This window comes from Notolabrus celidotus, chromosome 6, assembly GCF_009762535.1.
Source record: "Notolabrus celidotus isolate fNotCel1 chromosome 6, fNotCel1.pri, whole genome shotgun sequence".
NCBI classification, from domain to species: Eukaryota; Metazoa; Chordata; class Actinopteri; order Labriformes; family Labridae; genus Notolabrus; species Notolabrus celidotus.
In genome coordinates this window covers 21,469,478-21,483,158 of record NC_048277.1, presented here as the reverse complement: position 1 = coordinate 21,483,158, position 13,681 = coordinate 21,469,478, and the positions used below count along the sequence as shown (strand labels likewise).

At 41.1% G+C, this 13,681-nt stretch overlaps 1 protein-coding gene across 1 annotated transcript in view; it reads left to right on the top strand.

Moving 5' to 3' along the window:
* LOC117813881 (FERM domain-containing protein 5) overlaps positions 1 to 13,666 on the top strand; it is a 74,869-nt gene extending 61,203 nt beyond the window's left edge. The window contains exons 7-14 of the mRNA XM_034684931.1: positions 461 to 548; positions 704 to 792; positions 1,433 to 1,496; positions 1,600 to 1,691; positions 2,512 to 2,586; positions 3,593 to 3,661; positions 3,863 to 3,969; positions 8,240 to 13,666. Of these exons, the coding sequence (XP_034540822.1) occupies positions 461 to 548; positions 704 to 792; positions 1,433 to 1,496; positions 1,600 to 1,691; positions 2,512 to 2,586; positions 3,593 to 3,661; positions 3,863 to 3,969; positions 8,240 to 8,826 (1,171 nt within the window). The 3' untranslated portion in view covers positions 8,827 to 13,666. The remainder of the gene's footprint in view (positions 1 to 460; positions 549 to 703; positions 793 to 1,432; positions 1,497 to 1,599; positions 1,692 to 2,511; positions 2,587 to 3,592; positions 3,662 to 3,862; positions 3,970 to 8,239) is intronic.
* Positions 13,667 to 13,681: the final 15 nt, after the last annotated feature.

Here is a 13,681-nt window from a genome sequence, read left to right as displayed (position 1 = left end):
CATGGTGGTGGTTGTTAACAAGTTAATACAGGTTTGAACAAGTTGAGCTGACACAAAACAAAAAGCATTTTTAATGATACACATAGAGACAAATTACAGCTAGAAGTCCAATTACAACGCTGTTAGAGCAGCTTGACAAAAAGCATGAGACTCTGCTGCCCACTAGTGGTTTCTGCTTTCTGCACCTTTGAGTAATCACAGTACCTCACAATAATAACTTCAACATTGTCAGGCCTTATGTAACAGAATCGGAGCTGCATAAATAATAAATATTTAATATTGCATATGTGTTGCCCCATCTGATCTTATATAAATGTTGTTTTAGATCAACTTCTTTCTGTGAAACTTAAGTGAGAATGATCCTGTCCTCTAAAGTATTTGGTCTTTTTAGAGTTTGTCGCATTTTTTTTGTGAGTGCTGTACTGACGCAGATGCTCTGTGTGTTATTGCCTCCCCTCAGTGGACAGACACCTGAAACATCGGAGCGAAATTTCCTACAGAAAGCCCAGATGCTGGAAACATATGGTGTTGATCCGCATCCATGCAAGGTTCTCCTTCTGTACTATTTTTAGATGTAAAAGAAAAGTCCTATTAAACTTGAACACATTGTAATACGATGTACAGTACATGCGGCAGATGTGTGGTATTTGGTTCATTTACCTTTAAATGTTTTCTTATAAGTTATATTTTGTAATTCTTCCAGGATGTGTCTGGGAACCCAGCTTTCCTCGCCTTCACACCATTTGGTTTTGTGGTGCTTCAGGGAAACAAGAGAGTTCATTTTCTCAAATGGTGAGCCAAATGTGCAAGATTCTCCTCTGTGAGCCAAAGACAGCACATCCCTCCAGTACTCACTGGAGCAAATAGACCAAGACTGCACTGCAGGCCTTAGATTTACCTCATTTGGCTCTCTATATGCACACTGTTCCACTGGAAACAGCATGCACTGTACAACTGGTTGTCAACAGAACTCATCCATCTGCTTCTACCTGTGACAAGAGCCGGCAGCTAACATGAGCACAGATGGCTAATTAAACCAACTAGATATAACACAAGGCCTGCAGCTTGATACTCATAGCCTATACTTGTGTTAGACGCCTACTGATTTGAATTCAGTAAGATGCTTTATTAATGACTTGAAATAGTAAACATGGTGGGTTTTTATTTGACATGTGTCTGCTTTTAAACAAGGCAGAATTATTGTTTGTAGTATTTACTCAGGCTTTGCTTGTTTGCCTTCAGCAGTGCTCAGGTTCTCCATTCCCTGTCTGCTGGGAATAATATCAGTTATTTGTTTTGTCAGGCAAACATAGCTCTCCGTGGCTGTTTATGTGATCACAAAGTGTTTGTCATGAATATTTAAACAGGCTGTGGCTTTCTGTTTCTGCTTGCTGTTTAAGTGTGTAACGGTTGTGCTCTCTGTCTCGGACAGGAATGACGTGACCAAACTGAAGTTTGAAGCCAAGACTTTCCACGTATATGCAAATCAGAGAGAGGTGAGAGAACCAAATGCTGGACATGTGATTCAAATTAGGGGGTAGCAGTTTCTACCTCAGTTTGTTTTATTTTCCTTCACGTCCTCTCATTTTCAATGTGCAGGACATGAAGATCATCTTGACGTACTTTGCACCCACACCCGAGGCATGCAAGCATCTTTGGAAGTGTGGAGTGGAGAACCAAGCCTTCTATAAGTGAGTCTACAAATTTCTTCCCTCAGCCAATGTTCTCCTGTCAAATTGTCATGATTTAGTTCTCCCCTCTGCACCCCTGAGTGCTCTCAGGAAGGTTACTGTCACAGTACAGTACCTCAGTGTCCTTAAAAGCCCTTCCCTCTGGGTTGTTTGTCAGTGGGAAAACAAGGTGTGAGTTGCTTCTGACCTTTAGTGACTGAGAGCATGCTGGCACGAGACTGCAGGCACTGCATCGCGCTTTCCTTCTGAGATATAGGTCCCCTGTCCCCACCATAAAAAAGGAGTGGGTCCCCTTTGCTCTCTCTACCTCAGAAAGGTGATTTAGAAAAAAAGCACCGTGTGAGCTCAGAGGCTCAGGGGTGATGTAATGACTAGAGCTGATCATTCAGGCGATGAAGGGTGTGTGGAGGTTACCAGATGGAAGGGGGCATGGGGAGCTTATCAGGATCATTGATGGAGCTAATATGATGTGACCTTTGTGTGACCCCTTCTAAGGGGCAGATAATATTTTATCAGCCTGCTGCTTATAAAGATTTTACTGCAAAAGGGATCTACGGAAGCAAAAGGCAAACAGATGTGTGATACAGACGACTTTCCAAGAAGCACATGCATCCCTGGAAAGAAAAATGGAACATTAAACATTAATACGAGCCATGTCAATGATGCGCTGCCTATAGGTCATGAAGAGAACATGCATAATTCAATAACATGGTAGTTCTGCTTTGATATAAGGTTCAGGGCACACAGATTGAAAACATGCATGCTTTGCATTATAAGCATATTCTTGCAATTGATTGAATTTTTCCCCTTGTCTCATCAGGCTTGAGAAGTCAAGTCAGGTTCGCACCGTGTCCAGCAGCAACCTGTTCTTCAAGGGCAGCCGTTTCCGTTACAGGTAGAGTACTCACTAAGACGTTATGACTGATGACAGGAAGGAGGGGGGGGCAGTACAGAGAAACACCACAGCTCAGGCTGGAGAGAGATGCTCCCAGAGGACATGACCTCCTGGCCTTTAATCGCTGTAACATCAGCTTGCTTTAGCCAAGCAGATAACAGTTATACATCACAAGATAGAGAGCACAGAAGAAGGAATATCAAATGAGGCGCTATCAACTCATATGATTATTAAAGAATCAGCTAAACCAAATTATAAGTAGGAAAGATTATTTAAAGTTAGTTTCTGTTATCTAGCTTATCAATATTTTTAACCATTGAAGATTTAATTTCTCTAGTTTTATCTATTTCTGAGATTTCATTATTGATGCATTTCACATTATCTCTATCTTTTACAAATCTTACTGTGTCAAATTGTAATCCTAAAAACTTTGCAGAAAAGGAAAGGTCCTTGTTGGAGTCGTCACAACACATAGAAATCTGAAAAACCAAAACTGTCCACATAGCAATATACCAGTGAGAGTTATAAGGAGGTACATTTTCATTTGGATCATCCATACCTTTTCTGCAGCAAAATGCGATATTCAGTAACTGCAACATGAGTAGGATGTAATTTAAATGAAAAATCTATGATGACATTCATAGAGACTGTAATTGTATGGCAAGCATAGAATATGAGCTTTATGTTGGAGGGAAAACCATGATCATTGTTTTGATATTTTTACCAGCATGTCTGTGTGTGCACTTGTCTGACTGGTTGTAATTCAGTTACACAAAGCTGAATTCATCGAGTAAATTCAATCATGATGCTTCTGAGCTGCATTCATCCACTGCACTGATGGCATTGGATGACACTAGTGTGCCTGGTTTTGTGCGTGTGTGTGTGTGCGTGCGCGTGTGTGTGTGTGTGTGTGTGTGTGTGTGTGTGTGTGAGTTGAGTGTGTGTGTGAGAGAGTGTGAGTGTATGTGAAACTCATCCTGAGCATCGTCTCTGTGCTTTACAACAGTGGACGAGTGGCAAAAGAGGTGATGGAGCAGAGTGCCAAAATCAAACGCGAACCACCAGAAATACACAGGTAGAGTTGTAAACTCAGGACACGTCAGAATGTTATCAATCATTTTTCTTTAATTTTACTCCATTTTCTTGGGCACCAAGCTACTGTAGATTTTTATTATCAGCATCAACCTTCTGGCTACTTGTTTGAGTTAGCTCCAGTCACAGCTGACTCTCTGTGCATTCATGTTTGTGCTTTTGTGTCATGTGTTTGTCTCTGCAGGGCTGGCCTTGTGCCTAGCAGAAGTTGTCCATCCATCACACACGGGCCTCGCCTCAGCAGCGTACCACGCACGCGTCGACGAGCAGTGCACATATCAATTATGGAAGGTAAGGACTGGACTGCACCGCAATGCCTCACTGGGCGTAAGCAAGCAACAGATTCCCAGCTGGTTATAGAAGTGCTGGTGGCAAACTCATCTTGTTACAAAACATGGTGTCCCTTCTTAACTGGTTAGCACAATAATTAAGTGTACTAACGAGCCACTGTTCCTGCATGCAAGTACTTTAAGCCACTTCTGTACAGACACTCACACATACATATACATGTTGTAATTAGAGCCATTTGGCCCAGTTCATGACTACAGGGCTGGTGAGCCGTGCCGCAGGTGTGTGCGTCAGTCAGCCTGCTCCACTTTGACGCAGGGTGTCAGGGTTGTGTTCATGTACTTTAGTGAAAGTGGTTTAGTTTTTGCAATGCGGTGGCAGCTAAAGTCACTTATTCAGCCCACCTGCATGGTCTTTCTCTAGAACAGGTGGCCTCACTTCCCCTGTTCTAAGACAGACACAGCAGGTGTACTGCCCTGCATGGCTCTGAGTTTAAACAGCAGTGATACCCTCTGGCACTGCCTTTCAAAAACAAAGTCTAACTCTTTGTACACTGTGATAAATGGAGGTCAAAAGCAAGAGTACTTTAAGGATCTTTTAGTGGGAGTTCAAGAGAGTTACAGCTTCCCCCCGTTGTGTGCTGACTGTGTGTCTTACAGTGGTATTAATACCCTGGCTGAAAATAGCCTGGGTCTTCTACTCCATGTATGTCTGTGGTCTGGGTGGGGCTAAACCATGCTCAGCCAGTGCTGGCGATTGTAGAGCATCACGGTTTTACCTCACTCACTCCTCCCCTGCAAACTGCAGCGAAGGCAGAGCCCTTTGGCCTAACACACACACAGCAAGACTGTGGCCTGGACTCCGGGACAGGGACCATAATAACGGGTTAAGCGCGTGCATGCTACAACCATGGTGAAGTGTCTGATCCGTATCACCACCCGGGTGAATGTTCACCTGCGTATGATCAACCACTGCTACCGGGATGTGAAGGTTCGCGTGCTAAGCTTGGGGCCTCGTATGCTGGGCAAGGCCCTGGGGGTCCTGCCCCTGTACCCAGCCCTGACTGGGCAGGAGGAGTCCGCCAGTGGCACCCCTCTTCCTGGCACTCCGCTGCCTTGCCTTCAGTCCAGCACCCCTGCAGGTAATCTCAAAGACACAGCCAGGCTCGTGCTTTACATGGTGATGGTTGTGGCTTCATCTATTTTGGATCAGTCACGTTAGGTTTGGCAGGGAGGAAGGGACCCCACTCCTGTGGTTGTCTGTCTCTTGGTGGTATCAGTAATGCATCTTGATTTGTCTTCTTTGGGCTTTTGTTGATTTAGTTTTCAGTATCTTTTTTTAGAAGGCAGCAGCATCTAACTATTTGTCTCATTAAAGTCAATATGTCGTGTTTAATTTAAAAACTTGTGCAAACATACTTACATTTTTTATATACGCTTAATTTTTCTTAGTTTGATGAATGCTTATTTGGCTACAACAAGACACACAAACAACAACAACAACAGGCAGAAAGTAAACAGGTATTAGTATCAGGACAGCAATATACTGGTTACCATAATCCAAATATAAATGTAATGCCTCTCTGCTGGCTGCCATATTGCAAGCATAACATAAAAGAGGCCTTGGCAGATCAAAACAGAGTAAAGATGGCTGCTGACACTCAACCAGCCTCTGTGTTTCCTTCCTTTGCCCTGATAGGGGATTCATGTCAGCAGAGACATAATCCTTCTTACTTTCCCAGCATTTAAAAAAACAGTCCTTTTCATGATTTGCTTCGTCATCAAAAGCTGAATTTTAATCCCTTCTCTTTATAGTGAAGGTGTTATGTTGCTGCTTTGACCCTCTAGAGAATGTGATGTGGTCAGCAAAGGGCTCAACCACAGCTCATCTCACATGTACAAAGCAGCAGGAGACTCTCCTGCTTTACTGTACAGTTCTTGAGTAACAGTAAATAAAACATTTGCAATGCCTTGAATCTTCTGCATTTTTGAATTGAGAAGATAGATTCGAACTTTCAACTGTGGCAGATTTAACCATGATGTCACCACCCCGGCTGCTACATAAAAGAATTGTACTCCTTTTAATATTCAGACTGCGGCATAAGAAGAATATTATATTTTATGTTGCAAGTCATTTATTATTGCTGTTTTGCAGGAGGGTAACACCTCTGTGTGAATTTTGCATCATACTCAATGAAATATGAAATTCTGTTTTTTAATCTTCTAGAAATACTGTTATTCATGCCTGCACTGATTTTTGGGGTACTGGTTATGCTTAGCTGTTAAATTGCATGCCAAATGTACAGAGGCTATAGCCTTTAAAGACGGCCTGGTTTCAGTACTATGCATGTCATTCCACATCTTTGAATAAATTCATGAAAAAATATATATATTTCAGGTAGCGCTGGTGGCCTCGCGGTCTAAGCGCCCCACATACTGAAGCTATAGTCCTCGTCGCAGGGTTCGATTCCCATCCGCGACCATTTCCTGCATGTCTTCCCCCGCTCTTTACTCCACGTTCTAGGCCACATTCCCTGTCTCTCTTCAGCTGTCCTATGGAATAAAGGCAAAAAGCCCAAAAATATAACTTTAAAATATATATATATATATATATCAGATTTTCTCAAGTCTGCATATATACTTATTTGGTTATGAACTAAGACAAGGAACCTAACATAAACTACAAATAGACTTTGACGTGCACTGGCTCTAAAAACAAAAGCTTAAAGATGCAGTGTTTAGTATTTGTTAGCATGTAGCTGACCAGACCCGGTACAAATGAAATATAATATTCAGAAGTATGAATATATTAATATAGGCAAGCCAAGGCAAGTTTATTTATAAAGCACCATTCATACAAAGAGCAATTCAAAGAGCTGTACAGAGTTAAAAACAAAAAAACAGAACAGTAACAATCAACAAAAACACACAGCAAACACTTTAAATATTAAAATGTATATACAGGCATTTATGTTTGATCTACTCTCTCTCTCTGTGTACTTATGTACTGAATGTAAAAAATGATTTGTTTTTGTTAACTTAGCATGAGAATTTTACATTAACACCCCTTTCGTCAAGGCCACCATGTTTCTACAGTAGAACAGAGTAGACAAACAAATAGCGTTTTTATATTTAGTGGGTGGGAAAGCAGAGAAGAAGGAGAGAGAGATTGTTGTCCACAAAAACATTTGCATTGATAGGAGTTTTGGATCGTAAAAAATTGACACTAAGAGGATTACATTTACATTAAAGCAGCTTCTTGTCCTCAAAGGCCACTGTTGCCATCAGGACTGTTAACTAGGGAGGGTTTCAATCTAGAAATTTACCGCTTAGTATCAATACATATTCTCATTACTACACACTGTACCTTTAAAGATTTATTTCAATGTCTCTTGGTATAATTTTGCTTTCAAAGAGTAAGCTTTCTTTGCCAGTATAAATGGACTATTTAAATCCTGAATGAAGATTGAAACACATTTAAAATAAGCCTGGTGGTTTGTAATTGAGCTTCTTAAATAAGTCTTTACATTTTTTTTTTAAGTTATATTTTTGGCCTTTTTGCCTTTATTTTATAGGATAGCTGAAGAGAGGCAGGAAATGTGGGGAGTAGAGAGTGGAGGAAGACATACAGGAAATGGTCGACTGGCCGGGAATCGAAACCAGTGACCCCTGCGACGAGGACTGTAGCCTCTAAATGTGGGGCGCTTAGACCGCTAGGCCACCATCGCCCCAGTCTTTGAATTTTTACACAGAAGAAACCAAATGTTCAAAATGAGGTCCTTGGTGCTATCATTGGTATGTGTTTTGCTATAGATTCAGGTTAAGATCCTGACAGTAGATTAAATAGATGGGATATTGGTTATTTTATCAATAAGTAGGCTCTGCTAATGTGTCTTGTTAAGGGGTTTTAACTCTCTCTGTAGTTGTAAATGAGTTCTACACTTCTAATGAAAGTAGAACAAGTTGTTTTCTTCCGTTAGGGATGATCATTAGGCATCACATCTGCTCATCTGTATAATGACAAAGCTCCCTTCTGTCTGCTTCACTCTGGGGAGAACTTGATCAGATTTCTGCTCTCAGTTGGAGACTGAATGTCTGTGTTCTGTTACAAACTTCAGTTGGACAAATGGGACAAGGAGAAGAGGCCTCTGAGATTTTAGAGCCAGAGCAACACTTTGTTTTTGCTGTAAATACTTTGGCCAGTTTTTATCCATCATGTGTTTGATTTTCTTCTCTTCTCTATTTCCCCTTTACTTCATTACCCAATCCACCAGGTCTGGAGTCATTGCGTGACAGTGCCCACTCTACACCAGTGCGTTCAGTGTCCCATGGGGAGTCTTTCATGCCTCGCTCCCGGAGCCAGGCCACAGATGGCAGCGAAGGCACCGCCGTGATCTCAGATGAGGCCTACAGCCCCTCCGACAGTGTCCTGCCCACCCCGGTGGCTGAGCACAGCATGGAGCTGGCTGTGTCACGTCAAGTCAACGGGGCGCCCTGCAGCATTGAGGAGGAGAAGGAGTCGGAGGCAGGAACCCCCGGACATGGGGAAGGGGGTGATTTTTATGTGGACGGTAGATCTGCACAGGATGGTGCAGGAGGGGACTCATCCCTCAGCGAGGTGGAACAGGTGAATAAATTTGTCTTAAGTGTCCTCCGTTTGCTCCTTGTGACCATTGGACTCCTCTTTGTCTTGCTCCTTCTCCTCATCATCCTCACCGAGTCAGACCTTGACATTGCATTTTTACGTGATATCCGCCAGACCCCCGAGTTTGAGCAGTTCCATTACGAATACTTTTGTCCCCTCAGGCGGTGGTTTGCCTGCAAGCTCCGCTGGGTGGGCGGGTTGCTCATTAACAAGTGAGAGTGAGGTCGTAGAGTTCGTAAGCCCGTTCGGGGGTCTGGGAAGACGGTTAGGACTTCGGAGTGATGAAGGGCGGCTTCGTCCCACCCATGAACCCTGCTTCTCCTATCATCCTCCTGCTGACATACGGCTTGGACCACTCCTGGTAACACCGGGCCAAGATCTCTCTCCCTCCTTCACTTTGAGTTAACCCCTCACCCACCCAACAAATCCACCTCCTCCTCGTTTGGCTTATTTTTTCGTTTTTTCTTTCTTTTTTTTTTTACAAACCCACAAGACGTTTTTTTTTTTTGCATTTTTTTTTTATTTTAAGTCAGTTCAGGTATTTTATTTTTTCAAATAACGCAAAGTAACGGGAAAAAAAAAAAAAAATGAAGAACTGAAGAATTTTAAACAGTTCCCTTTATAGGAACTAAACTTTTTGTTGCAACAGATGACGGTTGCCTTTGTTGATTATTTATTTCATTTAAACAGGTATGTGCATAGGAAAAGGAGAAGAAGAAAAGACAGAAAGTAATAAAGGAAGTTGACTTATTTAATTTAAGATGAAAGTGAGTTATGTGAGAATTGAAAGGCCCACTGCTGTATGTTTATGCGAGGCAAAATAGAGTGTTATTGTATATGATTAACCCCCATACAAATTGAAACAGCAGATCGCGTCATGAGGAAAAACAGAACGGTCTGAAGGGAATAACACATTTTGAAGATCAAATTTGCCTTGGCTGACATCTTAAAAGGGTTTAAGAAAAAGAAACAGTGATATGTGACCTATAGTGTCTGAGGGTATTTATGACAAGCAATGAAACACTGGCACCAATAGAAGATAGTGTAGAAGGATGTGCAATGCTCTTATAGTTTTATGATTATCCAGTTTAATGAAGTACCTTTGAATGTGCTAATTTGTTCAGTTGCTCTTTTATTTCTCCAACTTATTTGATTTGCACCCTTTCATCAAGTATATATTCACTGAATTTCAATCATTTCTTTGTAAGAGGAGTTAATAATTTGCTTTGGTTCAACCTTGCTCTTGGTTTCATGTATCATGCTGTATAATTATTATTAGAAGAAGAATGATGATGTACTTTTTGTACAAATTAGTTTGTTTCCTAATATATATTATCAGGTTTTTCATGTATATTTTAACAGAACTGAAACATTATTTTGTTATTGAAGATCAAATTATACCTTTTTTAGCGCTGTGTTTCAAGTGAGGTCAGAAGCATTTATGGAAATGTGGAAAGGGGGGGACTGAAAAACAGGGTTTTTATCCAGATCCACTGAACTCTGACCGCATCTCATTACTCCACCAGCAGCGAATTAGTCACCAGTGTTTGCGCAAACATGGAGATTTTCATCAACCATCACAGATACCAAATAATCCAAAAACACATCGTCATCATTCAGAAGTTAACCATATCTTATTTACTTGAAGAGATTGGAGAGGTGACTATGAGCCTGACCATTACTGGCACTATATCTAAAACAAACGTTTGTTTCTTAATGCATGGAGTGTCTTTACAGCAAAATGTATTTAGAATATTTTCAATCATAATACAGTGACAACAAAAGAGTGTACAAATAATTGGCAGCTCAGAACAGTTGGTTAACTTTTAACCAAAAAAGTTAATTTCTGGTTCTACAATGTCGATAGGATTTTTTTCCACTGGGAATATTCTGCAGATTTTGTAATTATTGAGCCAGTCTTGGTCTTTAGATTTTGTTGGTCAGGCTCTACACTCTTCTGCCTCAAGGCTCCAGGGAGCAATAATTGTCATGGCTGCTGGATTCTGGGTAAAATCTGTTTTTTTGTGTTGCAAGTCTTCCTCCTGTACTAAGTGCAGGCGTAAGTGTTAGTGTGTCTGTATGTAGAAATGGAAACATGATTCAAGGTGCGAGTTGTTGAGGTTCAGACAGAAGGGAGTCAATTTCGTTAATGTTTGCAAAAGGCAAGAACTTAAAGGACGAAAGAGAAAAAGGAAGAGAGGACTGAAGGTCTATTTTAACCGTCTGCTTCTTTTAAATTGGAATCCGGTAAACAAAATGGGAATAGAGGGCACTCATCATGGCTCTACAGGGTTGCGTTTTTTGGCCTGCTCATTTAAATGCCACACTCTTAAGACCAGCACCTGCAGCTGTTCCACTGAAAGCCCAATGGTGCTACCATCTTGTTTGCTCCAGTGCAATCCGTGTGTGTCGCTCTTTGGCTAAATTGTAGTCCTGACCACCGAGTAGCATGCACTTTTGCGTTGTGGCTGGATCCACTCCTGTAGCTCATTATCCCTAACAAACTGCTGTTATCTGCGGTGGAGGAAAGCAGCACAAGGCTCGAGGGAATATCTTATCATTAGAGCTATGATGGCAAGAAACCTGTCATACATGTGGTGTAGGAGCTTATTTATAATAAGTTAATTTTTTTTAAAACTCTGATACATCTCATAAGGAGCAGATGTAAAGATGAAGCACATTTCTTAACAGGGGCTGGAGCAGAGCGGGTGGGCAGACGTTTTTCTGTACATTCATACTTTATATTTATAACTTATTTACTGATACATTCAGGCTTAGTTTTGGCAGGAAGTTCTTTTAAAGGTCTGCAAAGGTGTTTCTCATACAACATCTATCAGCGTTATGTAGCTTCAGTGGTCTCTCTGAACATGCAACAATAAGAAATACAAGAAAAAAGGCAGCACTATTCAAGGAGCAATAATCAGTTGTTAGTCAAATGATGTGATTTACAAACTTGTGTATGGAAATCCAACAATCAAGTCAAACGTCCTTAAATGTCTCTTTAAAAACCACTTACTAAATTGCTGTTGTGCTGACTCTAATGATGGTGTGACCACTGAGACACTTACTTACGATTGCATTCATATTTTATAAGAAATATTGGTTATTCTTAGAGACCTCTTGTGTGGATGTTTGTTCTGCTGTTTTCTTTGCTGTTTCATTGTTTAAGAGACAGATTATTCCCTGTGCCTGGATCCTAAACCTGCAGTCTACCAAAGTGGAAAAGATAAAGGAATGGATACAAAAGACACATCTCCGACAACTTTTACAACGGACTGCATCATCCTTTTATCTCCCAGGTCAAGAGGGGGGAAACTTGTTGGGAACTGTTACTGTACACTTGGCATCCCGACATTTCTGACTTAATTTGTCTTTGCAGGCATGTTTCCTGTGACAAAGCTGACTTTAATTTTACATTTTAGTTGCTGTGACATGGTCACATCATTTACAGTTCTTTTACCTCATGGGAGATGGCTTCAGTTATGGCCAGATGTGTGAGTTTTAACTGTCAACCATGGATTAAAAAATCAGAAAAAGCCATGCCATGCCTGAAAAACAGCAGGAAAGGTGAAGCCATGCAGGTACAAAGTAGTTCACTGGGATGTGAAGCTTGTGTTTTAACCTAACACAGGATTTCCACCAGATCCGTGTCCGGTCCGTCTCCGATCCACTGCGGTCCGGCTCCATGCACTTTCGTCCGTCAACACCCACCGGTTGCATTTTTGGAACGCAGCACTGAGCAGGATCGCTGGACAGCTGGATTCATGTGACCGAGGTTTTCCAGTGGCAATCACTGAATCAAGGATTCTCCTCCTCCTCTCCTCATCCATGTTGTCTTTCTGGTCCTCTGAAAACCTCTGACCTGTTGACTTCAGGTCTGCCTCTGCTCAAAATGACTTTTTGTTTTCATTGTTAAGTTATAAACAATCTGGTGATAACACAGAGTGTTTTATTCTGAAAATTAACCAGGTTTTTATTTTGTTTTGGTGCCTCACTCCCTGCCCCGCTCCATTTGCTGAGTGCTGAATTGATGCGTCATGCTCCGGCATCCGGCAAAGATAGAAGTCTTGCGTATCTGATCCGTTGCGTTCCGATCTGACGGATCAGAGACGCAGCCAGAGCGCAACGGAGCGGATCCAGTGGAAGTTAACACATTGACTAGAATAGAAACCTAGCAGATCCGGTGCCGTGATGTATTGGAGACCTACTGGACACGGATCTAGTGGAATTTGGCCTTAAGTTTACACAAGGGGTGGGCTCAATAACAGCAACACCCACATTGTACAATGCAATTCTAATAGGACTCTAAGCAAATATTTCTACATTTGGAAACTTGTGAATTTTTGAACAAGGTTGAAGAAAAAGATGTTTTAAGGTAATTTTGAGGTGGAATTTTAATGTGGACAGAACCTGACTATGAAGTGTTCTTGTTAATGTTTTCTCCCTGTGTTTTTTTTTTTTTAATTTTCAGCAATCAAAGCTATGGATGACATAATGAGGGCTTAAATTTCACATTATTTGCTGCCATTAAAATGTGATTTAAACAGTTTTTATTTTTTTATGGTTAAAAGAATAATTACCAACTGACCAAAATGTATTATTTATGCAAAATTGGCTATTCAAATGTATATGGATATTGAATATGGAACTAAGAGGTTGATGTAAAGTTGAGTCATTTCTGGAGACATCTTTATCATTTTTTTTTTGCCCCTTTTCTCCCAATAGACAGACTCTCACATGACCATGCATACACATCAGTAAGTGTATAAGCATATCCACGTCTGGTGGTGTGTTACATAGTCTTCATTGTTCTACCCTGGGACTGAAGATTGCTGTTTGATTATGTTATATATACAAGTATTTGAATATATATATATAAATCCATGTGCCAAATCCAGTTCTTGTTCAGTCTGATCCATTCCGAACCCATGTTTGTACTGTAGGAAACCTTCTGTACAAGTCAGTATAAAATATTGTTTCTCTCCAGTAGACCCTTGTAACTGGTGCCATTAAAAATACTATTCAAACTTGAAATAAACATTGAATAGAAATGTGATGTGACTCCCGGTTG